This window comes from Anopheles funestus, chromosome X, assembly GCF_943734845.2.
Source record: "Anopheles funestus chromosome X, idAnoFuneDA-416_04, whole genome shotgun sequence".
NCBI lineage: Eukaryota > Metazoa > Arthropoda > Insecta > Diptera > Culicidae > Anopheles > Anopheles funestus.
The window spans coordinates 16,032,642-16,059,730 of record NC_064597.1 but is presented as its reverse complement, the minus strand read 5'-3'; the positions used below and the strand labels follow the sequence as shown (position 1 = coordinate 16,059,730).

Below are 27,089 nucleotides of genomic sequence, written 5' to 3'. Positions count from 1 at the left end.
ATAGGCTCCGTTTCTTGTTTGCGTTTTTTGGTGATTGACTTTGTTTTTTTTTGTTTCTTGCGTTCGTTTTTCCTTTCCCACGTTTTCGTTGGTTTATTAGTATGTTTTCATATATATTACGTACAGACGCACATATACACACACTTACTCATACCGTCTTAAGATTATGACATGTATTTCTAGGTTTCTAGTGATTATGATTTATGAACGTTTCTGAGTGTTAGCGGCATATGTATTTCTTTGGATTCTTAGACAAAACAAAACAAAGTTAAGCAAATGATTACAATCAAAACAAAACAAAGTGAGACCTAAAATCGGGTTGCAAAAAAATAATACTTTTTAATAAAAAACAACATATAATCATTTACCTATATACATACGTATCTCATGCTAAATATTAGTCCCGTATATTGAGAGCCTCTTGTCAGCAAATTACATCACTCTGGTTTTGTTTGGTTGTTTTGTTTCTATAAAATATAACTATTTTCATCGATTTATTGGTTTTGTTCTAATAATTCGATTATATCCAGCAGGTATTTCCTTTCCCCTATTCCGCCATTCCTAATAAAGCACTAAATATGCATACACTGAAAACCAAACATGAATTGTGTGCGGAGAGCAAAATAAAATTTTAGTAAAATAAAAATAAAAATATTACCCACACAACTAAGCGAGCAATGTGTAAGCTTGTGTGGATTCGATCAATCCTTTAACCTACACATGCATTCACGGAGCGCGCACACACACTCACGTATGTTATTTAACTTCAAATAATAAATCTATTGATTACTCCCGGCGTGGGTGTGTGTGTACGGATTTACAACTGTCAGTTGCTCAGTTCGTTTACTATTCGGATGGTGTTTATAACCCCACACATTACCGATCCAGTTTGGATCGAAATCAGAATATCCGATGTTAGCCATTGATCCTTTTAATCTTTTCCCTCTCCTTTGATTTGCCGTTCATGTATCTCACTTCTGTTCTGCCTTCCGTTTTTTTGTTGTTGTTGTTTTGCACATCCCGTTTCCGTTTCGTTGTGCGTGTGTTCCTGTGTTGTTTCTTTTCGTTCTCAGTTTTTGATTTTTGCGTGATTATCATCCGAGAGGTGTATATTCCGTTTAAGTTTTAGTTGTTTTTTGTTGTTGTTGTTTATCATTTCGGAGGCGTGTTGTGGTGAGGGCGCGCACTCGGTGACGCCGTTCTTGTGTGCCTGTGTGCTTTGCAGGTGACCGTATGTTGCGTCTAGCGATGGCGTCACGTCACCATCATCATCGTGCCGGTTTGCATCATCACGATCTTGCTTCAGGAGTGGTTGTGAATGCCGTTTTGGCAGCAGAAGGAGGAGGAGCAGGAAGCTGCATTAATGGGAGCCGTGCAGGTGGCACAGGAGGAGGAGGTGGAAATGGAAGTAGTGATGGTGCAGAGTATGAAGCAAGAGGTGGAAGAGGAGGAGGGGGATCAGGCTTAGGAAGTAGAGCAGGTGGTTCAGTGGTAGGAACGGAGAAGCAGCAGAACCGCAGTATTCACCACCGAACCGATTCAGCGGACTGCGTAGCCGGTGGCGGATCGGGCAGTGTATCAGTGGGGCTTGGGTGTGATGGCGCTGCCGCCAGTATGCTTGGCTTCAGTGCCGTCCCACTCCCGCTCGGTGGTAGCCTCGTGGAGTCCTTGGTCGAACATCACCGGCTAGCAGCGAGTCTAGGCGCAGGAGGTGGATCAGGTGGTGGCGGTGGAGGAGGAACAGGATCAGGAGGAGGTGCAGGAGTAACAGGAGGTGCAGGTAGCGGAGTTGCGAACGGAGCCCAGTACGGTGGGGGTCATCACCTTTCTCATCATCAGCACCACCACCACCATCACCATCAGCATACGGCGCACGCACCGCACCATCATCCTCTGCAGCAGCATAACCACGCTGCGGGCAGTGCCTTTAACAGTGCCAGTGATGCACGCACGGGAGTGGCGGTGGCGGCGGCAGCAGCGGCAGCGGCGGCAGCAGCAGCAGCACTCAACTCCAGTGGCGGCCAACCGGATGGTAGCAATCGGGGCAGCAAACCATCCGTCACGTCCACGACCCCACCGACACCGGCGTCCCTGTCGTCGTCGTCATCGTCCTCATCCTCTGCGTCGTCTGCTTCCCTGTGCGGTGGTAATGGTGGTGCTGCTGTTGGTGGCGTTGGAGGTGTTGGTGGTGCACCACCAGGCAGTTTTCTCATAGCGGGTGATCCCTCCGATGGACAAGTAGCGATGGGTACAGCAGCAGGAGTTGTAGGTAGCGGCACGGCCGGTGTTGGTGGTCCTCTTCGCAGTAGTGGTGGTGCGGGGAGCGGCTCATCCGGTGGTGGTGGATCGAGTACGACCCGACGCGATCACAACATCGACTACTCCTCACTGTTCATACAGCTAACAGGCACCTTCCCGACGCTGTACAGCTGCGTCAGCTGTCACAAAACCGTCTCGAACCGCTGGCACCACGCCAACATTCACCGGCCGCAGAGCCATGAGTGTCCGGTGTGCGGACAAAAGTTTACCCGTCGCGACAATATGAAGGCACACTGCAAGGTGAAGCACCCGGAGCTGAGGGACCGTTTCTACAACCACATCGTACACATGTGATTAAGCGCTGCCCGAAACAAGCAGCGATTGAAGTATAAGAAGAACCTTTTCGTGTAAGACGCGGCGCAACGGCAGCGACCAGTTTCGTCTCACTCTTGGGTAGGTTGAATAGTGTCTCCCACACATCCTGCCATCCCTAATGTACGTATGGGTTTTGCCGAGTGTGTGTAGTAGTAGTTTGATGAGCATATTAAGGTGGAAGAAGAAACGGATGGAAGGGAAAGTAATGTACTCGAAAATACTATGTCCTGGCAGAAGGAAGATGGCAGAGCGTACTCATCGTGTTATTCCCCACAGTATGGTGTTGACAATTATATATATGCATATATACATACACATTCATACCTAGGTAGAGTTGCCTTCTTTGTGCGCTAGACGTTATACACAAGAGTTCTGGTGCGTTGTCGTGGGAAGCTATGGGAAGATTGGAAGCTACGGTAGATATGAACCACAGGTACACACTGCGAAGGATCGTCTCCAATTCCGGCATATATATATATATATACAGATATACATTCCCACATCCATTCTCTCCTCTGCATTGTAATAGTAATTTGTTCGAGAATGTAAAAACCGGATGCGGATTTTGTTGAATGGCTGAGCCTCATTTCTGCATGTCTTTCTGTAGTGTAAAGAAGGGATGAGAAATGCAAAGAGAGTGGTTAACTAGATAATAGAAAGAGAGAAAGAGAGAGAAAGAGAGAGAGAGAGATAGGGAGAGATAGGGAGATAGAATAAAAAAGATAGAAAATGGTGCAACGCGTACTGATACTGCTAAACTATCTGCACGTAAGAGCAGCTTTTGTTGGACGAATAGCCTACTTTAAGGCGCATTGTGTGGTTTATTGCATGATAATTGGTCCTAATGCAGGCGTACACACAAATAGCAAAACTGTACTGACTTTTTACAAGTTGCTTAAAATTTCTCATTAACGAGAGATTGATAAAGTGTGGATAGCATGAATTGGCGGGAACTGAGTTTTTATAGAACCATTCTAAACGTGTGTTCCGTTTCATTAGTCTGAGTTGGTCGATGAAAACAGATTTTTACTTCGATTTTCAATTCTATCTATTTCCCCCTTCCCTCTCTCTTTTTCTCTTGCTCTCTCTCTCTTTCTCTTTTTTCTTTCTCTTTGTTTTTCCCGTTTGTTCTTCTCTTACTGTTTGAGCTAGTACATTCTGTTTGCCAGCCTTTTTGCATATACGTGTGCGCCTATCGTACATTATCTGTACCGACTGGCGGACACTGCAGGATACGGCACATGGTTACATTTAATTGGTTTCCTGCTGTAACTCTCTATATGATCTATACTCGTACACACCCCCTGTTCCAAAGGGGTCCTCTTTCCTAGTGCGTTACTCTTTTCAAACCGTAGTCGTGTTGCGTTCTCGTTTGCGTTCTCGTTGCGCGTGTCCTCCACACACATTGTCTGCGTTGCGGTGCGTGCTTTTATCTCCGGTACGTTTCTAGTAAACGAACGAATCACATTACCCAACCGAACTTTAGTAGTAAATTAACAAGACAAAACAAAAAATAAGACAAAGGGGAGCCATTTTAGTGTAACACCTGTGCTCAGGCAAATAGAGTGCTTCGTGGTTTAGGTGTAGAAGTTGACAAGTTTTTTAGTGATGAGCAAGTATCTTACAGGAACAACAACAAAAAACACAAGAACACACTAACATAATGAAATATAATACAGCCAATTATATTAAACTCAAGTGTATACACATTCATACACAAAAGCTAAAACAAAACAGTAACCAAAAAACAAACAAAATCTGTAGAATTATCTACAAACACATATACATTTATATTTTTATATGATATGGAAACTATATTTATATGCGTAGGTGGCCCTCCCCCGGTAATAAAAAAGACAACCTTACAGCAAAACCAATATATAAAATAGTGAACTTATAATAGTGTACCAATTGCGTAGTTGATAGATTTATAGACACAAATTTAAAAAATTAATAACAAAATAAATTTATCCATATTCCCAACACGAAGATGAAAAACTACACAAACACATATACACATACAAAATGAACAGCAAAACAATAGAAGCCCAGTTAAAGGAAGCAACAACAACAAAAAGTATAGTATTAAAAACAATGTAATGAAAGTAAAAACGAGAACTAACAGACAAATTAACCAAACAAATTGTCATGCGGTAAAAACGCGTAGATCGTTAAACAGAAAAAACAAACTTTATGGGCTTAATGATACCTTATATAGTGTTATAAGATGAAGTAAAAACTGTACTGTTTAAGTAAGTAAATGAAAAATGTGAAAGTAACCAAATGGAAAAATACAGAGAGAGACAGAGAGAGAGAGAGAGAGATAGAGAGAGAAACGAAGAAAAAAACAGAGCTAAACCACCAACAACCAAACTAAACATTAGATAAATCGTATGATGTGATATTTAGAGATAGTGACAAACCAAACATAAGAAAAGGAAGAAACAAAACAAAAAACAACATATTTGGCCTTTTTTCTGTTTTGTTTTGCGTATAGAAATATCGCAAAAATATTTGCTCCGAGATGTGTGTTAAACAAAGAGAGATAAAGCGAGAGAGAGAGAGAGAGAGAGAGAGAGAGAACAAGAAAAAGAGTGATCATAAACATACATTGTATTAATACTTTAATCTACGGAACGAACATGAAATCTAGTGGTAGGCAAGTGTTAAAAGGGAATCCGACGGGGCAAGTGTTAGTTGCATTTTTGGTAGATGTGGGGGAGGGATAGAATAGTAAGTGGGGATTTTACGGCTTATTGATAAGAGGGAGGGGAAGAGGATCGAAGGAGGGTGATGGAGCAAACTTTCGATCAAATGACCGTCAATGTAGTTGGATTGGAGATGAACGGGAATGAGAAGGTACGAAGCAACTGTGTCAAACGGATACCGTTGTCAGTTTTTGTGGGCGCCACAGTGTTAATGTCAGATTGGTAACAAAGTGCGCATCGATTCACTTACCCATGCGTTACGGTGGCCACTTCAAATGCGTGAATGTGAGTCTTTCTTAGTAGAACGTAGTTACCATCCAAGCTGTCACTCCACTGTCATTGCGAAACACTGCAAACGGAGTGGGCGAGAGAAAGGGAGCGTAAGCGTGAAAGAGAAAGAGAGAGAGAGAGAGAGGAAGCGTTATCAATGTTAGTGTATTGAGTTTACATTCGCCAAATGTTGGGTTACGTTTCTTTCATGTTAGCTTAGTTTTCTTCGTATTCGTTTGTTTTCTTCATAAGTTCTTTCGTTACTCCTCGTAGCAGTAGTCAAAGTTCGTCGTCGTGATTGTGTATTTAAATGTGTTTTGTTTGTTTCCCTCTGTGTTAAGACATTTATGCATCACACGCTTGAAACGTTATTCGTTACTGTGCGATTGTTACGTTTGCGCATCATCTAATCCCGGAACGTTAAGATACGTTACGAGTGGATGGATCAGAGTGGGATTAAGGGATTGAAGATGGAAAAAATAACGGTCAAATCTCTACGCCATCGCCGTTCATCAGTGGTCCTGTGGCACGCGTTACACGCTGTCCCTACTGTTTTAGGTGTCGTATTATTGCGCTCGTACCCATGATTGGAGAGGTCGAGTGAATGCTCACGTATGTCACTCTCTACTGTTTCATCAGTTCAATTGTTCCTCTTAGTGCTACTTTGCTAGTTTGATTTTGATATATACACACACACACACACATCCTTACACTACAATTTGACGCGCTGTTTCTTTACTATACATCCTCTATGTGTCTCTGTGTGTGTGTGATCATCCATGTGTGTGGGTCCGTTTTTGTCGTTCGGTTTTCAATTGATTTTCTGTTACTGTTCTGTTGTTTCTATTCGTTTAGACTCCCTGCACTTGTACGTTGTTTTTTTATAATGCTTCTTTCCCATGCAACTGCATCGTTTAAAACACAATACCAACACACACATACACGCACAAATACATATGAACACATCTTACTCAATCGTTTGCCTTCTTCCTTTTGCTCTCGATGTCCTTTTTCGTGTAAGCCACATACACCTACACAACCAGACAAATACACATACACCAACATGGATGATAATCAATCGATGTCAACTGTTCACTGGTGCGCTCTGCTTGTGTTCGTCGTTTAAAGTTCTTATTCTATCATTGTTAATAGAAAGCAACCTGTATCCGTTTACTCTATTGTTTTATGTTGTCTTTCGTTAGTGCGTTTCCTTCCCGAACGTACATCAACACACAGCTGTAAGAACACACGTTAACACGCCATTTTGCCGCCCAATGCTAATCTAAATCGCTGAAGGATGCCGCGCGGAACCAATTACGGAAGCGATACATGGCGTTTGTCCTTAGCTGTATCTGTTGTATCGTCGTTTTCTTTCCAGAATTTTTGCTGAAAGTCTCTGTCTCGCTCTTTTACAAACAAAACAAATACACGCACAAACATACATACACACCCTTCCATAAACCTTTTTCTCGATGTTCTGAATTCTCCTCTGTTGTGTAATGTAGAACGCTCTTCACATTTTTCTCAAAAACTCATTGTGTCTGAATGTAACTTTGTGTGTGTTGTTACTCTTCTCTGTCTTCTCATGCAAAAAAAATCAATTACTATATATCAGTTATTGTTTTTCAACGTGTTTCCGTTCCAATGTTTGAACTGTTCTATCCTTGAGTACATCATAATAAAAACTATGAGCACAAACTCTAGACGACTTTTATTGTTTAGTTTTACCTGCCTGTCCCTTTTACTGACAGTGACCGAGTTCTTTTTTTTTATTTTCTCTCGCACTGGAACATTATTTAAAAAAATAAAACGAAAACGTTTCTTCAAACAAACAAAAATGTGTAAGGGAAACGTTAATGCAAACGTAAACGAAAAAACAAAAACGATTACAAAACGAAACAAAGCCAAAACCCAAAAAAACCGTAACAAACACTGAAACATAACAAACGATAGAAGAGGAAGCAAAAAGAATGAACAAAAAAACCATAATTGGGATTAATGTGCAGCGCGCGTGTAACGGTTCTACCTTGTAACATTCCTTTCCTCTACTCTCCTACTTCACTTTCTTTCCTGTCTGGTGCTCGAACACTGTCATATTACTACTACTTTTGCTATCACTATAACATACTACTTCTACTACCACAACTACTACTACACACCACCAAACGCAATGTAAATAGAAATGTGTGTGGGGAATGGGGAAGAGAGGGTGGTTTGGAATTGGACAAGAAAAGATTGTAAAATATATATATTGTGCATATTATTTTTCTGTTTTGTTTGGTTTTCGTTAGTTAACTTAGCTTCTCTAATTGGATTTAAAAATGAAAGCAAAAGCCAAAAAAGGCGTAAGAGAGAACAGAATGTAACGTGGCGTCGTTTGTACTCCTGCCTCCTGTACACACACAAACACAACGTCATTAGCAGTTCTTTTGCGTCACTGTATGAAAGGAAGAGAAAAAAAAAAACATAAAACCTGTGATAGTTTTGCTTATCTTTTGGGTGTTGGACAGTAAGAAAAATAAAGTTTGTTCTTTTAAATATTAACAGAATTGACACATTGCTCGTGAAAGGTTAATTTCCATGAGCTTGCATCTTCTACTTGAAAAGGCGAGTGATGTATGTAAACATGTTACCATATATACTCCCTTCCCACACGAACAAGCATACAATATCCTTCCACATTTTCGTTCTCTTTACCCCATTCTCTCTTCTTTTCATTTACCGTATCTGCTTTCTGGCTTTTCCTCATCGTTCTAACAACATTTTATCTTCATAAATCCTGTCTTCATACTATAAATGATCAATTGGCAAACGTTTTAGTGTTTGTATCATGACAAAATACAAAACATTAATGAACTGATTGCTATTCAGTATGGCATCAGTGTAGTTCAAATTAGAAAAGTTCAATTTTAACATAAACGAATTGTAAACAAAAACATTTCTAACGTTCCTCAGCAGTTATCATGTTCTGGAACATCGCTGGTTTACTTTTTGGATGTGAAAAAAAAAATCAAATAATATCGAAGGATTCTCCGCCTTCTGTTTATCTAACAATCTATTTAAACCGGTGTCCTTTTATTGCTAAAAGCATCCTTTTTCATTGATAGTACGATAATTGTACAATGTATCCGTTGAAGGGCGCTTGATCATTACAAACATACACTTCTCCATAAATCATGATCTCTCTACTTCTTTTGATTAACAATTGTCTGTCTTTTCTTCTCTGTTCGTTGCTGTCTTTCTTTGTGCAAGACTAATCCCTACTAAACTATACTTCTGTAAGTCAAACTATACTTACTAGATTCCACAGTTACCTTTATCCCTGTTCCTTTATCGTTATCCCTTCCCTTGTCCTGATCGATCAGAATACATACACTTTCATCCTGCATTTCCCATAAAGAAAAGACATAGAAAGCATATACACAGCCATCCTATACACACATATACATACATATACATGGTACACCCATTCATAGAAACTAAGGTGACGTGAGATGTGCCGTCATGACATCATCTCGTACACAACTCAAATACATCGTCTCCAAAACTTCTATTCCTGTCACTATTACCTCCACTATCACCACCACTACTACTACTGCTACTTCCATTACTACTACTACTACTACTACTACTACTACTACTTCAACTACTATAATAACTGTTCTATTACTAGTACTTCAATTTCTGCTACTGTACTACTACATCTACTACTACTATTACCAATACTACTTCTACTATTACTACTACTACTACTACTACTACTACTACTACTACTACTACTACCACTGCTACTTGTTTCAAACTTCAAAAAAATCAAACCAAAAAAAGAAAAAAAGGATCCACGCGTGTGACAATCTCATTGTTTTTGTTATCCCTCTTCTCTTCTCTCTCTGGTCTTTCTCTCTTCTCTGTGTGTATGTATATCTTCCCAACAGGCTCCAAGGCCTGGCACATGCGGCTGACCTTTGAACGGCTCTCAGGCGGTTGTAATCTGCATCGGTGCAAGCTTTGCGGCAAAGTGGTCACCCACATACGCAACCATTATCATGTGCACTTTCCGGGCCGCTTCGAATGTCCACTCTGCCGGGCGACCTACACCAGAAGCGATAACCTGCGCACGCATTGCAAGTTCAAGCATCCGATGTTCAACCCCGACACCAGAAAGTTCGAAAACATGCTTTCCCCCACGATGGCGTCGCAAGCGGCTGCGGCGGCAGCAGCCATTTCGGCAGCGGCTGCCGCCGCAAACAGCAGCTTTAAGCCCGATTTTTCCACGGCGGCCGCGGTCGCGAACAGCTTCAAATCGGAGCAGTTCTCCGCGGCGGCAGCAGTTGCCAATTACGCACTGGGCTCCTTCAAGTCCGAGTTCCCCCCCATTCCGAGCTCGACCGCGGCGGCGGCTGCGGCGGCTGTAGCGGCGGCGGTAGCGGCATCCGTCTCGCCCGGCAGTACCGGCGGCGGCGGTATTGGTGGTGTCGGGAGCGGTGGCGTTGGTAATAGTAGTATGGGCGGTGTTAGCAGCGTCGGTGGAAGTAGTAGTGGCGGCGGCACAGGCGGCACCGGCGGAGTCGGCGGCAGTAGCGGGGGCAGTCTCAGTATGCTGGCGGCTGTCGGTGGTGGCGGTGGTGTATTGGCAGGCAGCGGGATTATGGCTGCCGGTGCAGGCAGCGGTAGAGATGGCGGCTGTGGCGGCGTTGGTGGCGGAGGGGGAGGAGGAGGAGGTGGTGGCGGCGGTGGTAGTGGTGGTGGTGGGTGTGGAAGTGGAAGCAGTGGTCGGGAAAGTAATAATGGTGGCGATCTATCCGACTGATATCGAAGCACTAGATCCCGCACTGATCAATGGCAGCCTAATGACTACTATCCCCACCACGCAGACGACGATGACGACGACCCACAACGCCATCAGTTTCCCGTTCGACACTCAACTTCCGACACGACACCACATCACCGTCACCAAACGCAACAGCAGCGACCTGCACCATCTCATCCATCCGTACCCCGTCCTGTACCTTCCGTACCAACGGCCGTGGCTTCTTCTTCATCTGGTTCACAGCCGCTTAGTAGTCGAGAGCGGTGCATTTATCCATATCCGTCTGTTCAATCGTCGTTGCTTTCGTCGTCACTTTTGCGACCAACGGTTCAGCAACAGTCGGCTGATTCTGTCACCACCTCCACCTGTACCGTCTGGAAGAATGGTAGTAGTAACAGCAGTCTAGCCGACCTAGAAACAACACCGTCGGTCAGAATGGATTACGGACTGGGTGCAGTAAGCTACCCGAGTGCCGACGATATAAACCGGACGAACGTCTGTTGCCGGGACGATGTTGCTGGATACATTGATTGCAGCAGTCGCTATCGTAGCAGCAGTGGAAACGGTGGCACTAATCTTAGCAGCAGCAATTGTAGCAGGAGTACTACTGCAAGGCAAAACCTGTCTAGCCGACCATCGTGCCGGCTAGTAAGCCGTCACATTACCGGTAGTGGTAGTTCGGGTAGTGCACTGTCGGTGCTTCCACTGGCAGCCACAATTTACGGACGTCGTCCACTCTGTTCACCGTGCGGTAGTAGTTGTAGAGGTAGTAGTCGCTCTTCCCACTCCACCTTACCACAACGGGGCAGCGCTTGGAGGGGTTACGACTCGCTGCAAACAGGCGTGGATGCGTCGGTTACTAGCTGGCCATTATTACTCCGCACGTCTACTAATAACGGGCGCTCAGTAAGCGAAGGAACCCATATAGCTGCCACCGAATACTCGAACCGACAGTACAGGAACCAATACATACAACAGGAGCTACACCGACATCCGCAGTATCAGCAGCAGCAGCAGCACCAACAACAGCAGCGACGTCGCCGACGGCGGCAGATGAAACGCCCTCTAGCGGGTATTTGCGATAAGGGAATTGTCGCCTTTCCGGACCATAAACCATCTTCGACCTACCGGCTGGGCGATTCGAAAGCCGACTATCAAGGTTTCACAGAGGACAGTAATGCTGGCGATGGTGGTAATGGTAGTGTTGGTGGTAACAGCACTCATCATACGGGCACGGTCGTTTGTCCTACGCAGCTAGGTTAAGTCGTCGTGTTACCCTGTTCTCGTTATTGTCTCTGCTCGTATTTGGCGTGTCGTGTATCTACTTTCTCTGCGTCTGCTCATCATCTCCTGCTAAATATGGCCGCCTCGCTTTCCTCCTGTATTTCTACACACACATAAACATACACAAACTATACACACGCACAGAAACATACATACACACATACACACACATACACACATACACACACATACACACGTACACTCGTATACACAATATTGCTAAACCCAAATGGCAACACTCGACATATCTGTTGGTTATTTCTGCTTTGTAGATCTTTTCCACTCACACAACAGCCACACACAGCTATACAACACACATTCACACCTACGCCCATACACCAATTCGTTGTTATAAAGGATTGTGCAATTAGGAGCTTTTATAGGCACTTGTCTTGCCGCTGGGATACCCATTACGCAAGTTTGATTACTGATGGCGGCTCTTGAGATATGTCGTGCCGGATATTAACAACTCTCTGCCACCCTCCCTCGTGTATATCGCCCGATGATACTTATAATCGTTGACGTTGATCGTATAGTTTGATAAGCTTAGCGCCCTAGCCTTGATAGTTACACACAATCGTGCGTAATTAGTTTTGTTTTCTTTCCACCCATTACTTCCGTCACCCCGCCCCCTTCCTTCCCTTTCCCTCTTCGCTCCACAAATACCTGTTCACACTTGTGTAGTCTAATTTTTTTATTGTTATCGTTTCGCTTTCAAGCGAACAAACTCGGTGCATTTAACGAAATACCTTTCCATTAGCAAGTACTCTCGCAAAGCAACACGTCCCAATTAGCATTACAGATTTGATTATTATTGTTTAGAGTTTATGATTTGTTTTTTGCTCTTTCGAACAACAACTTCTTCTTTATCGCTCTCCACTACATGCGTTCCGTAAACAGAAGGAAATTTGAGCAGCCGTTGGATAAGTCATCCGTATTGCTACATATATCCTTTTCTTCACTAACTTAGTCTCATCGTACCCAAGCTAGGTATAGTCGTTTATGCATGCGTTGTACTATTGTAGAGATTTGTTTATTATTATTTTTTTAGTTATACTAGAATGAATTATTGTAAAAATAAGTGATAAAAATCACTTGTGTCCAGATGGACAGCAAACAAAAGAGCACAAGCCGCACAGCTTCGAAACGAAGAATGTTGTGTCGAGATATTAATCTAAAGATGCGTGGTACCTCGTATTATCCTATTCACAACCACACATACCAGAACATTATGGGATTGTAATATCCAAAACCGTTTTGCGTGATAGAACTCAGCTGTGGGGAAAGAAGGAAGAACACCACCGTGATGTCTTGCTAACAGGGGACGTAGTGAGAGAAGGAATGGAACATTAGAGAAGGAAGGGTGCTTTTCTTCAAGAGGGGAAGGGGGAAGAGAATGGTGATGAGGAGGTAGAGTTAGGTCTGGAAGGGTTGGGGAGGTGCGGGGGCGAGGGGATCAAATTATGACATTGTAAAGCTATCCTTATCTAGTCACAACACATAGTGAATGTTTTCCGATCGGGCATCATTAAACCGTTTGACAGTGCTATTCGTTTGATCGCTACTGACATAACAGGGAAGAAAAAAAATCAGTACACTATTATCGCCAGTATACAAGTACACAAACATACACACCTATATACACATATCTACTTAAAATGTTCATCTTTATTTGCTTACGCATCACTGCCTGTGCAACCCTCCATTGCATTTTTTGTTTTGTTTTTGTTTTAATCTCAGTGTAAGAATTAATTGTGACCGAATTTTAAGAACAGTGGTCAAACACACATTACATACGGGGCATTAGGCCAGGTTTTCGATGAAGAGTGATTACCTTCGTGTGCATTATTTGAAATAATAATTGCTGAAACGTTTAAAGTAAAATGAAGATTTAGTAAATCAATACCACTGTTGGAGACAGTTTCTTCATTATCAGTTGAAATTTTGCGTTTTATGTATATCCGTGGTCTTTTTTAGTGTACTGGTTGCTTTTACATCTTGTCGTCTTCTCTTCGCGAACTGTAATGAATGTAAAGTGGTTCAAGTTGTCAACTTAAAACACAAACACGTGATACGTTTCTCATTGGGAACATTCCTGAACTTTTTTTTTGGCGATAGAGCGAAAAAAACAATAAGCAAGCGAGCAGTAAAAAGGAAGGGAGAGGAAGAGAGAAAGAGAGATACAGAGTTTTGAATGTTTTGACACATTGTCGAACGGGAATAGTACTGCGCATATTACTATAGGGCTACTAAAAGAATAACGTGTTTTAGTAAGTACACTTAGCTAGTATGAAAGAGGAGCATAAAGCGTAAAAGCGCACACTCTGTTCATTTCGAAAGTATTTGTTTGTTTGTTTGTTTTTTGTAGAACACGGGTAAAACAAAAAAGGAAGTTATAGCTCCCAGTCAACTAAAGGTGTCTTTTCGTTTCCTTTTCCGACTCGATTTTGTGATCATATTTTCCTCTGATTGCGTGATCGTGTATTGACATTGTTCATCAAATCGTGGAAGAGGTAGAATACTTATTTAGGGAAGGTGGTAGTCAAAATACTTTCTAGAATAATTATGCCGGGAACACTACAGCAAATATACAGCAACATCTTTTTATAAATGCCCAGTAAACGTTCTGCTCCGAACAAACAATTTGAAACCACAACACCTTTTCCTAGAACACTGCTTGTTTAGGTTGGTCAGTCGTGTAGAATCATTCCTTGGATAGGTCCTTTTCAGCCACACGTCCGTGAGTGGAGGCGCGCGTAAGGAAAGTTGTTAGGATGAAGCAGAAAAAAGAAACTAAAACAAGACAAAAGTAATGAAACAGGAACAGAATACCCAGTAAAAAATGGCCAGACCTATGAATTTGTAAATCTAAAGAGCGAAAGCGAATATTGCCGCGAAACAAGCCCCAGCTTCAGGATGTTTGACAAATGCGCGCAAATACCCTCATAAACCGTTTCCGTTCTTTTGCTAGGAATAGTAGATGTGTTTTCTCAGATTAGTGTTTACATGTGTGTATGGATGTGTTTTTTTTTGTTGCGAGTGAACGAACCAGAGCGAATATGTGTGACATTCGTATGTGTGTGTGTCCTGCGTGTTTGTGCGGTTGGGTGTGAGTTGAGTGTAGTTGAATGATATTGTATGTAAGTATTCTTTGCCATGTATATGTATTTTGTAATAGGATATGTATACATAGCGTGGAGTATTTATGTGTTAGTTCACACGCTTACACACAAATGACATCTCTTTAATGCATAGGCCAAGTGTTTTAATATACCAACATATATCGTTAATATTACTAATAATGTGCAATATAAAAATCACAATTTTACGCTATTTATGTTCAAGTTTCGTAATTAAACCACCCCGGTATGCTTTTTTATTATAATTATTAATATTATTCTAATTATAAATTAATTTAATATTGTAGTGATTATGGTCTTTACCATGGTTCATTACGCTACTCAAACTTAACAGGAAACGTTATGATTTGCAATACAAAACAATCATCACTTAGGTTGTGTAAGCGCGCGGTTTGTTTTTTTTAGTACTTTAGCACTTTTCAATTTCATTTTATTATTGTTTTGTTGTATTAGTTTTCGCTTACTTGTTTTTTTTTGTACTGCTTTTTTGTTTTGTACGTACGCGCGTTTGCATATTATATAAATAGTATGTATGATTAACTTAAAAGTATAACGTACTACCTCATTTTCTATGGTTGTATTTAAAATGTATCGAACTCTTTATGTGGTTCCGTTTTCCCATATTTACATGCCTTCTTTTTTGTTTTGTTGTGAAGTTTCGTTGTTATTTGTTTACTTCTACCACCCCGGATGCTGTTGGTTTTTTTGGTGTTTGTTACCTCCCTTTATAAAACATTAATCTCAACACAAAATATGCATATGTATGTGCGCGTGTGCTTGTGTGTATGCGTGTCCAACACTTTCCTCCCTTTACGGTAAATGGTCGGCATAGGTGTATTATTGTATGATTTTTTTTGCATTGCAGTTTAGCTTATGTGTGTTTTTTCGTTTATATTTTGTTTATAAATTTTATTAAAATCGCCTAAGTATGTTACCTGTCCAGCGTGTTAAGAGAACGTATTAATTTGTAGTTTTGTGAAGTGTATAGGAAAGAAATGAAAAGGGCGAGGTAAATCTTAAGAGGAAAATTAGAAAAACGATCAGAATTACAAAACAAATCCAAAAAAATCTACTTTGCGCGCTAGTCTATGTTATAGTTTAACATATAAAAGCCTCCAAACAAACGCTTTTAGCGTTGAAGATCATTAAAGGGCAAAAAATAAGTAAAAGGTGGAAATGAGTTAGCTAAACCAGCAACGTGTCGTTATGGTTACTAATTTTATGTATTTTTTTTTCTTTTTTCCATCAACTATCAACTGTTAGATTATTTCATTAGCTTCCGAAATAAGACTAGCTTTGAAAAAAAGAAAGCATCTTATATAATTATCTAGCTCAACAACAAGCTCATAAACAAATAGGTGAACAATAGTAAATCAATTAACTAATTTGAAACACAGACGTAGCATAAAAGCATTCAGAAATAGTATACTTAAAATAACACATACAAAACGAGAGAAAAAAGGACCAAGGAACGAATAACACGCACACACACTTACCTTTGCAAACCGCTAAAAAGTTTGTTTTTATGTTTAATATTAGTATCGAAAACGGAGGATCATCCACTATAGTTAATTAGTAACCCCGCAGTGACACATTGGTTCAGTTGAGCGAAAGGTTTATCCCTCTGTTGCACAAATTTATTACACACTTCCTCGCTCTTTCTCTCTTGCCCGTTCTCTCTTCCACACGCTACACGCAACTGCGCGCGCGCGCGTACACGCATACAGCGACGGGTTTACTTTTTGACACTCAATTATTAATCTCATTGCTACTTAGATTAACATAACGTGTAACTTAATTTCAGTAAAACTGGGTACCGCTCTTAGATCTGTCGTAAACGAAATAATAGTAAAACTGCAAACGCAAACTATCCATAAAATATATACATATATAATACCCTCTTAACTCTCTCACCCGTTTTGCACAGTTTCGGCCCTTTCCGTGCTTTTAGTTGACTATTTGTTTATATATACATATATATATAATTTTTTTTTGTTTGTTTGTTTGTTTGTTAATTGTTTTGTTAGTGTGCAGCTAATTCATTGCAAAGACTCATTGAGCAATTTTCAGTGCAATTGTGGCACGGCCAGCAACGGTCAAGCCGAACGGGTAATGCATTTAAAAGGTTTACATATGTTTCTCGGTTAAAAAAGAGGGGAAGGTGTGCGAACGAGGAGCCCCCTTTTAGTTCGATGTACGAAACGGGAGAAAAGGGATTATAAAGAGGGAACAACCGTAAGTGATAAGCTTAAAGGCCAAGATCCGGAAAGCGTTAATAGGAAGGAAATGCCTTTTTGTTGCTGCGAGTCATTTTTGTGGTGATTTGGTACTCATTGAATTATTAGGGTTAGAAATGCAATTTTGTTCCTCTTGCTCGACGATCCCTTTATCACTTTCCCTGTTTACCCTCCTGCATCACCTTCCCTGGATAAGGGCTTAATAAGTCCTATAAGACAATGTTACATATTAAGCAAACGCAAACAAACATCCAGTATAAGTTATAAGTTGTAGGCGTTCGCAATGGTTCCTGTGTGCGGGGGGAGTTGGGTCCGTTTCTCCAAATCCCTTCCCCGGACCTTAATGTGCTAGAAACACTTCCGCTAGAAAACAACGCTTTTCCCCCCGCCTGGGCTCTTTCTTTGCGTTTTTCTGCCTGCATTAGCTTACCATTAGACAAAAAGTTGTACGTGCAATAAACGCTATTTATGTTTTATACGATCCGCTTAGATTGTAGGACAAACCAGGGAAAGAAGGGTTAGTGGGGGCGCGGAAGCTGAGTAGGAATAAGAGAAGCCACCTCTTCTTTCTCTTTCCCATAGAAAAAAATAAATAAATCGATAAAAGGTGTGGAATATTTTTTTTCGAGGGGAAAAAACGTAACAAATACGTGGAGATTATGGCATTGTGGAAGGAATAAAGGGAGAAGAAAAAACGGGGAAAGGGTTACAGCTCGGGATGCACTCACATTCTGCTTCCCTAGGCGCCGCTGTTCTCCGCCACACCCGTACTGCCCATATGTGTACTAGCGTGAACACATTTACTTTTAATCTCTTAACTCTTAGTGTTCGGATTCTTATATTTAATGTTTATCATTGTTCTTGTTATATATCCTTCGCTTCTCGTTTTCTTTCCGATGGTGTATAATTCAATCTTACCTGATGTAAACATAGTAAAGATGAGGGGAAAAACGGAGAGAAAAAAAATCAAAATAACATAAATGAAAGATAAGAGAAAAAAGGAAGGAAAAGGAAATGAAACAAGGAAAGAGAAAACAACACACAAGTTAAAAAAATAACCAGATTACGGTAGTAGCAAAGAGAGAAAAACACACATTGAGGGTGAAACGGAAGCGTAACAAATTGAACGAACTTTGAAAGTGGAAGAGGATGTGCAAAAGGGAGCAAAAGAAAGAAAAAAAGCTAAAATCCTATTTGTTATAATTTATACTAAAATAATTTATATTTGATGACTAAAAGACTTAATAAAACAAAGGCAAAGAAAAAAAAATACAAACATCGTTACACAACTCTTTATATCGTTTCTACTATCTTGTCATTTGGTCATATGGCGTTTTCCTGTCGCGCATAAACACTGAGAAGTTTGCATTATTGGTAGTGCCTTTTCCTTTTTCCTGGACAATTATCCGATGTCAACGGAAGTGAGCATATTGAATTTAAGAACAGTTCTTGGAATGGTAGTGTGTGACATAAAGTGAGATAGAAAGGAACATATTTAAAAGAATGGAAGAAACAAGATTGTAAAAGAACACTAACCAATGTAGAAAAAATATCAAAAACAGAACTTGGGCGGAAAGAAAACTCTGTATCGAATATGTGTTACAATACAATCCATAATAATGAATACAGAGCAGACAAAAACAAAAAAATATAAAAAAAAACTAATTCCGTTGGAACAAAGAAACAAAAAACAAATGGAAAGTAAAACCATTTGATTCTAATTGTTCATCTTTTATGGGCAAAGCTTTTATGTATTAAAAAAATGAAAGAGAGAGAGAGAGAGCGATAGAATACTACAAAAAATTATACACGTCAAAACTCATTAAAGGACACCCAGCATCTTAATACTATATTTTTCTTCGCTCTCTTTCTCTCTTTCCCTCTCTCTCTCTTTCTCTCTCTCTCTCCCGCACATACTCACACAAACACATTTACACACTCGTATATTCTCAAAGCACTCTCGTTATGTAACATCGTTCGGTATTTTTTTTTAAACTTCAGTATCATTGACTTGTTAACATGGTTCTACCCTATTTGCGTTTGTTTAGTGATTGTGTGATTAATGGTATACATTTTAAAGTATAACATATCAAATGCATCGGTATGTGAAGCTTTGGAATCAAGCTCACCACAATGATCTTATGGATAGCTTAAAAACATGGTAGTTGTGTTGTTCGTTAGCGAATTATGGGTGTATGTTGAACAGAGTTAATCGTTTACTATGCAGTGTTCATTACTTTCGACGTGCAACCGGTGCCGTACGGTAGTTCCTTTTGCTGAAGGTCTCTACACAGGTTATTAGTGTTATCCATGTACTGTAGAAAATTTTCTCACGTTTTTATGTGCGTATGTTCAAATCGTAATGAATGGATAATTTTTCTGGTTTTAGTACGTGTTGTATAATAGCGAATACATTACAATCACTTTTCTAGTTATTCGATCTTACTTAAAGGAGGGCTAGTACCGTCGAAGTATACTGTATGGGCCCAAATTTTAAAGTCGTACATGATTAGCCTGGTGTCACTGATAAAAAATATCAATCTACATGCTTATTGCATTCTAATAGTTAAATCCGACGAATAACAAATACAGCACAGTGTTTAAATAATGTATGTAAAAACCAAACATCACGTCACTCTATCTCTCTCTCTCAATTAGGCACTATCTGCAAATATCTGTTGGCAGCAATATATTTACCAGTTTTGATTATACGTCAGATCGATTTATACCCAACATTTAATTACTAACTTCTTCCTAATTGCTACTTATATATTTAGCCGCTCTCTATCTAGTAATACTTATTCCTATAAGTGATCTTAACCGAACGTAATGAGTTATTCATTGCACCGCTTTTCGATTTTTCGTGGCTTTCTGTCAATTTATCTCGCTCTCTCTATTTCTCTCTCTACTTTCTATTCATATCTACAATATTTACATCACATTCTTATTACTCTGTTTTCTCTGTAACGTTGGTATTATGTATAAGTAAAACTAGTAACCCTGCAATTATTTGTTATACATATTGTGTAACATGCTAGTGTCGTTCTTGTCTCAACCTGTCTCAGCTGGAGAACATCTTATGAATTTCTGCCACCACGGAGAATCGAGAAGAATCCAATCAGATCTGCAATAAAGCTTCTTCCTGGCAATATGGGTGAACAATGTTGAGTCTATTTATACCTCGGTGCAGTACTGTGGGCTGCGTTGGTTTTCTGTTTGCCGTAAAAGGAGATCCAATTCACGTTGTATCTGTCTTCACATGTATGAGGTTGCAGGATGAGCGTATGGCACGCACTGTCAACTCTTGAAATGTCTCTATCCCTCCTACCTTTTCTTTGTGTTTACAGCGCGCTCATCTTTTGACACGTTTTGATAGCTTCCCCTTTTCCCCTTTTTGACCATCTTCTATCTCTTCTCTTTTTATTTATTTTAGTTACTTTTTTCTCTGTTATCGATGCTTTAATTTGATGCTTTTTTATTTCATTTTAGTAGTTTGTTATGTTTTTGCGAAACACTTTTATGGTTTTCTTGTTTTATTTTTAATTATATCATATATTTATGTTTTGTTTTGCTATTGTTCCTGCTTGAAGTTTTTTTTTCTTTTTTTTGTGATACTCTTTTGACAAATCCGGTATTGTTTTGGTCTGCGACTGTCAGTTTTTTGGTATCTTGCTGCTCAGTATTTTTGCATTTCTTGCTTAGTATATTCGCCTCGTTGACGTTCATATGTGGATCGGTTCACTACTTTTACTACTATTACAACGTTGTACGTTTATCTTTATGCTTGCGAACTATGTTCTTCTATGTTTATTCTGTCCACCTGACTGCTCTTTACCGTTTGACTTTCTCTCTTGTTCTGTCTGTCTCTCTCTCTCTCTCTATCTCTCTCTTACTCTCACACTCATTCTCTTCTTCTCGCTGTATGTCCCTTTTACACTCTAGAACTATCAATTAGTACGTAACAGTTTCGTGCAGCTTAGGTCTTGTTCCAAGTTTTCTCGAATTTTGTTTAAACCCTTTTCCAAACAATGTATTTGCCTTTCTATATCTTATATTTGTTCTGTCTCTCTCTCTTTCTCTATTTCTCACACACATTCATATCTAATAAAATTGATACTCCTAGTACACTTTATTTGTCTACTTTTTGCTCGAATCACATTTTCTATCTCGCTCTCAGTCTGGCTAACTCTCTTTCTCTTAAAGTCAATCTTCTCTGGCGCTCTTTATTCTCTCTCTCTCTCTTTCTCTCTCACACATATTCACACACGTATATATACATGTATACTATCTGTATTTCTCATACTTTGCGTGCATCTCTTCTTTTACTTCTTCATCTTCTGCTACTTGTACTTCTTCTACTATTTCTTCTTCTTCGTATCTCTCCTCTCTCACTCTCTCTCTTCTCTCTCTCTGTTTCTTCGCTTTATCTCACACACACACGCGCGCGCACTTTGTTTTGAGAAAAAAAGATTAAAAAAACATGAAACAATCGATCTATTCTGTTACCAAGTCACTTCATTGTGTGTGAGAGTGTCAGTCATCTCTTTCTATCTTTTCTCTCTCTCTCTTCTCTCTTCTCTCTCTTCTCTCTCTCTTTCTCCTGCTGCCCTATATCCTGATTACACTTCCAGAGCTGAAGACCTATCGCATTGCGCAGATATTCGAGAAGGTGAACTCCCTGGACGAGCGAAAACGGTGCCTGCTGTGCGGGAAGGTTGTGTGCAACGTGCGCAATCATTACTACGTGCACTTTCCCGGCAAATACGCCTGCAGCCTGTGTACCGCGGTTTACACACGCAGCGATACGTTGCTCATGCACTGCCGCTCCAAACATCCCGAGTTGAATGTGTGAATGTTGTGGCATCGATTGACGGGCGATCGCTGAGGGTTTTCCCCTTCTCCCCCCTGACCCCCTCAACCATTACCACCATCTCTTCAAAACTCAAAAAGGAAAACTCAGCGCGAAATATGTCAATACGGATGTATTGCGCTTCTGTTGGTCGTTTTGTTTCTCTTAGAAACGTCACGTTTTAGAAAAAAAATCCCCCCATCTCCAACAAGGCTGCTGCGCCCCTCTCCTACGAAACTTTCCTCGATACATAGTTGGAGGTGAAAACATCTTTCCTTCCTCTTCTAATCACTTTACATCAATCGAATACTTTATATCTGAGTGACGCCCTCCAAACAGATGTTTACACAAACACTAAAATGGGAACGAACATTTCTGTGAGTTATCCGGGAGTTATCAAGTTCCTTGAGGAGTTCGTTCTGCCAATTTGGCTTGTTTGACAGTGTTTTGACAAGCTGGCAGATATTAGCGTGTCCGGTTCGCTTTGTGCTGGGCATTTGTATGGTTCTAGGTTCTAAGCGCGAGCGATACTTCGTGGGTTTTTGATCTCTTAGTCATTTGCCATTAGGAATGGTCTTCTTGAAGTTGATCTGCTGTACAAGAACCCTGCTCCTGTAAATATTTGCGTGTGTAAATATGAAATAACGATACAACGCCGTGATGTACACGATCACAACTTAGTAACTGGGACAACATTCACCTCACGCGTAAGACGCGGGAGACTGTTATTACTTGTAAAATTTTTGTCGGTAGCTCTCTTTTACTCTTTTGCAGTCTAAGAAAGACATATGTGTTATGATCACCATCATGAGTAAATGTCATACATCAGGATCTGAACTTTTTGCATTTGGCTTTCAAAATTATCTCTTCATTAATTTCTCTATGTTACTACTACTGTATCTCTATTCTCTTTTTATCTTTTTACTGTTACGTTACTATTTGAAATATGAGTTTTTTTTTAACTTTATTTGTTTGTTTTCGATATTTACGGGTACTGATCTCCACATCTCGCTATATATCTTTCTTTTTCTCTCTCTGTCTTTCACACACTTTCACTCTATCTCTCTATCTTTCTCTCTTTCTCTATCTCTTATTACTTTTTATCTTTGTGTCTGTATTTCTCTGCCGTTGGTTGACTTAATCTGCCTCACGAAATAATTGTATTTGTATCTCTTTCACTGCTCCTTCCTTTGGTTCCTTTATCTATTAATGCGATAACCACTTCCTGTACTGCTGTTTCTCATTGCTCCGCTTATTCCACACATACTATTTAGCTCTCATACTGGTACTTTCTCACCATTAGTTTGATATTCCCAATACTGGGTTTATATTGCGGTCGGTTTTGTTTTATGTTTTTATTACATCTACTGCCGCCATAACGTGTCCCCTTTTTTCGTAATTCAACACATTCACAATTGACCCATTCATGCCTGAACGTTTCATTTGTACTGCATTATTTATCATTAATATTAAACTTATGTGCGCTGACTTGCATTATCATCTTCGTTACACACTTTTTGCGCTTTAGCTATTTTCCTAAATCGTTTCATTAATATTTTTGTTTTGCTTATTTTGTTGATGTTGCGTTGTATTTTGTTTTTCTGTTGCGATCATTTGTGCACGATTTCATAACATTGATTTGAATATAATATTTTTGTTTTATTTTACTGCTTATTATTTAGTTTTACTTGTTGTTTTAGTTTTGTATTTTCATACTCTGCATATTCCTGGTCCTACTGAATCGTTCTCCCTCGCACAGATGGGATCTATTCTTTTTCCGTAGTTAAATTATGTGCTCATCGATTTGAGTAAACTTTGGTTTCAAATGCACGGTATGACCTGCGTGAAAGATTTGATACTCGCTATCGGTACTGTAGTGTATAACACCAAATAAAACAACATCAAACAACGAAAAAGCAAGATAGAGAAAGAGAATGTAAGAAGAGAAAGACATAAGAAAGAGAGACAAAGAGAGAAAGAGAAAGAGTGTGTGTGTGTGTGAGAGAGAGAGAGAGAGAGAGAGAGAGAGAATGACGCCTTGTCTGTTAGATGAAAATTAAAGTGTATAACAGATGAGTCGGTCGTAGCTGTCCGTAAACAGAGTTATTATATTTTTCCATAATTTTCGATCGATTTTTTAACCTCTATCCTACCTTTTCTATTTAGCGCAGTATCGTGTGAAATTTACAAATATTTCAGTAGTAAAGCTTTTATGTTTTGGTTGTCAAACTGAACGATTTTACAATTAATGGTTGCATAGGAAACAGTTTACCCTTTCTGCTATTTCTTGCACAGCAGCTCCCTTATTTTCGCCCGCCAGCCCACGATTTTGAGTATTTTAAGGATTAAATTATTGTTTCCCTTCTCTGTATATTTTTCTCCCTCGCTCTCTCGCTTTCTCTCTCTCTCTCTCTCTCTCTCTCTCTCGCGTTCTATATTTCTTTTTCTCTCTTGCTGTCATTCTATCTCAATCTCTTTTCCTATCTTTAATTCTATTGATCTCTTTCTGTTAGAAAACTATTTTTTCCGCTACTAAAATACTATCTCTCAGTTGGGTTTCCTTCCATTTGCGCTTTTATTTTTTCCTTTTACCAGGGAAAACTATTTTCGTTCAATAAAAGTTTTTAGTAAATCTAAAATAAAAATAGAAATAGTTAAAAGACACAAAAAGAACGATTGAATTAAAACAAAAGGAAAATAAATAAGCTAATTAAAGTAAACATTCGTGTGAAAGTACATAACAGAGTGAAGAAAATAAAATAAAAGAGTGAATGGATACATGATTGTAAACACAAAAAACTACTTCTTTGTTGTATTCATGGTATTAGTTTGTCTTTGTTTTGGGTTTATTATCTTTTTTTTTCGTTGTTTTGTGTTTACTTTTATTTTTTTGTCTGCCTTTTATTAACGTTTATACATATATAATTCTTCCCTTTACCGCCGTAAACATTAAAAGTTACGTATCCCGCAACCGTCTTTAATAATCTTTTTCACCGCTATCATTAAATCTTTTTTTCTGTTTCTCTCTCTCTCTCTCTCTCTTTCTCTCTCTTTTCTCTGTCTTTTACTCTTGTTCTCTCTCTCTCTTTTTCTGTCTCTCGCTTTCCTTCTTTTTAAAACCTCTTTTTCATATCCCTTGTCCTTATTTCAAACAAAAACACTTCACCCATCACTGCCAAACATCGCATCAACCATCCAAACCAACTCCATTTCCTTTCTTTACAAACCCCATTCTTTCTCTCCACCCTCTTCTACACGGGATGGTATGATGGCCCTCCGCCCTTGATCACGTTTCGTTTTGCCCATCGGTGTGTTCTCTGTTCCTTTCTCTTGTCGGTTGCAGGGCCGGGGGGAGGTGGAGGTGGCAGTCGGTACGAGCATCACTTGTCACGGCACGCCAGCAGTATCCTACCATCAAGTCTTGTCTCGTCGCCCGATGGTAACGATCTTCCGCACCACACGCATTATCAGCTGCACCATCAGATGTCCTACCATAACATGTTCACACCGTCGAGGGAGCCGGGCACGGCCTGGCGCTGCCGCTCGTGCGGTAAAGAGGTCACCAATAGATGGCACCACTTCCATTCGCATACGCCCCAGCGCTCCCTTTGCCCGTACTGCCCGGCGTCCTACAGTCGAATCGATACCCTCCGATCGCACCTCCGGATCAAGCATGCCGATCGGCTCAGCGCGCCCAAGTTTAGTAATCCCCCGAACTGCAAGCTGCCGATGTAAGGTGATGGTGGTGTGTGTGTGCTGCTGGACGGGCAGCGGGTGTATCACGCAATGCCCTCTTCTCCCGCCCCGTAAACCCGTGTGCCACACACAGCCGTGTCGGCACATGCACATACCCATACAAATACACAACACAGACACACATACACCAACACATTCATAGATATTATATCTTTGGTTACCAACCCGACGATGGTGTCATGTCGCGTTATTCTTTTTGCGTCCATTTCTGTTTCATTGCGTTTGTTTTTGTGTATCCTCTCTACTATAAACAAAAAATAATGTATATTGCTTGCTGTGTGCCATCGCCACCGACCAGAAGAAAATACGCAAGCATCTGTGTCATCACCTGACAGCTAAGTGAACAGTCAACCCTAATCAGAATTGGCTGCTAATGCTCTTAGTAAGTGACGTTTTTCTGCCAGCTACTAATGAGTGACACACACAACAAAGCCGAAAGGGCTTTTGTTGTTTTTGCTTGAATCCCACTGTTTATAATGGGGTTTTGGTTTCCTTACCGCTGCAAGAAATATGTGCTCAACACTATGACATTCATGGGTGCGTAAGTGAACCCAATGTAATGAGAGAGAGCCAATGGATGATGGGAAGGGGGAGGGGAGACTGTCAAGGTGTGTGTCTGTGATAGGAAAGGCTCGTTACGCAGTAACGTTACCATGTAGAATATTTATCTCTTATTGTTGTTTTATATGAGTTATGTTGTACATTCATGTATTGCTAGTGTAATAGTTTGTATATTAATCCTTTAGAAATGTTTCGTTTTTGTTTTTTTTTCAAATAAACTTTCCTTGATTTAAAATTTTCCATTCTCTCTCTCTCTATCTCGCTCTTTCTATTTATATTTCTTTTTCTCTTTTTTATCTCTTGCTTCTTCTTTTGTGGCACTACAACTTCACGAGGTTGTCTGTCATTACTGGCGTTCCTTGGCTTTATTTATTCTTTACAGGATAGTCAGTTTTGCGTACCGGGGTACGGTTCGAATGGGATTTGATTCCCAGTCCTGTCGTGCAGCGACCGGTGCCATTACCATCTCTGCCACCAAACCACCCCTTATTCTCTCTCTCAGTTGGTTGTATTTTGTCGTCGTTAGATGTTACTTTTTTGTTTTATTCAATTTTTTCATTCATCTTTGAATTTTCTATTTCCTAATGTCTATCTACTTCAATACCAGCCAATTACGGATTTTGACTTATTTATCTTTAGTGAACAATTATGCAAAAGCATAAAAAGTCTATATTCTCTCAGGGATCCCTAGATATACATAACCATTGCCAGACACACACCTAAAGACATTTGCTCACATCCATCCATCCAATCTCACAACCCTTCAGTTAGAGCTTAGCGCTTTGAAATGTCGGGATAAATTGTACAAAGAGCGTTACTACGTCACTCATGCCTTTAGTT

General features: G+C 40.2%; 3 protein-coding genes across 12 annotated transcripts in view; all 3 read left to right on the top strand.

Moving 5' to 3' along the window:
• The window catches only part of LOC125764647 (streptococcal hemagglutinin), a 72,284-nt gene extending 68,951 nt beyond the window's left edge, over positions 1–3,333 (top strand). For all 10 annotated transcript variants that reach the window (XM_049429102.1, XM_049429095.1, XM_049429110.1 and 7 more), the window contains one exon: positions 1,226–3,333. In XM_049429102.1, the coding sequence (XP_049285059.1) occupies positions 1,226–2,613 (1,388 nt within the window). In that variant the 3' untranslated portion in view covers positions 2,614–3,333. The remainder of the gene's footprint in view (positions 1–1,225) is intronic.
• A 138-nt stretch (positions 3,334–3,471) lies between these two features.
• LOC125764979 (glycine, alanine and asparagine-rich protein-like) lies at positions 3,472–17,071 on the top strand. Its single transcript, XM_049429780.1, has one exon. The coding sequence runs from the start codon at positions 9,529–9,531 to the stop codon at positions 10,420–10,422; it is 894 nt and encodes a 297-aa protein (XP_049285737.1). The 5' UTR covers positions 3,472–9,528; the 3' UTR covers positions 10,423–17,071.
• On the top strand, positions 10,858–25,667 carry LOC125762381 (uncharacterized). The gene is made up of 2 exons (XM_049424409.1): positions 10,858–11,680; positions 25,276–25,667. Exons 1-2 carry the CDS (start codon positions 10,858–10,860, stop codon positions 25,665–25,667), a joined length of 1,215 nt encoding a protein of 404 aa, XP_049280366.1.
• The last annotated feature ends 1,422 nt before the right edge of the window (positions 25,668–27,089 follow it).

Bases quoted from the DNA above. Each gene is read 5' to 3' on its own strand.
- LOC125764979 (XM_049429780.1), top strand. From the start codon at position 9,529: ATGTATATCTTCCCAACAGGCTCCAAGGCCTGGCACATGCGGCTGACC.
- LOC125762381 (XM_049424409.1), top strand. From the start codon at position 10,858: ATGGATTACGGACTGGGTGCAGTAAGCTACCCGAGTGCCGACGATATA. The intron at 11,681-25,275 runs GTTAAGTCGTCG...TGTCGGTTGCAG, and splicing joins CGTTTGTCCTACGCAGCTAG to GGCCGGGGGGAGGTGGAGGT.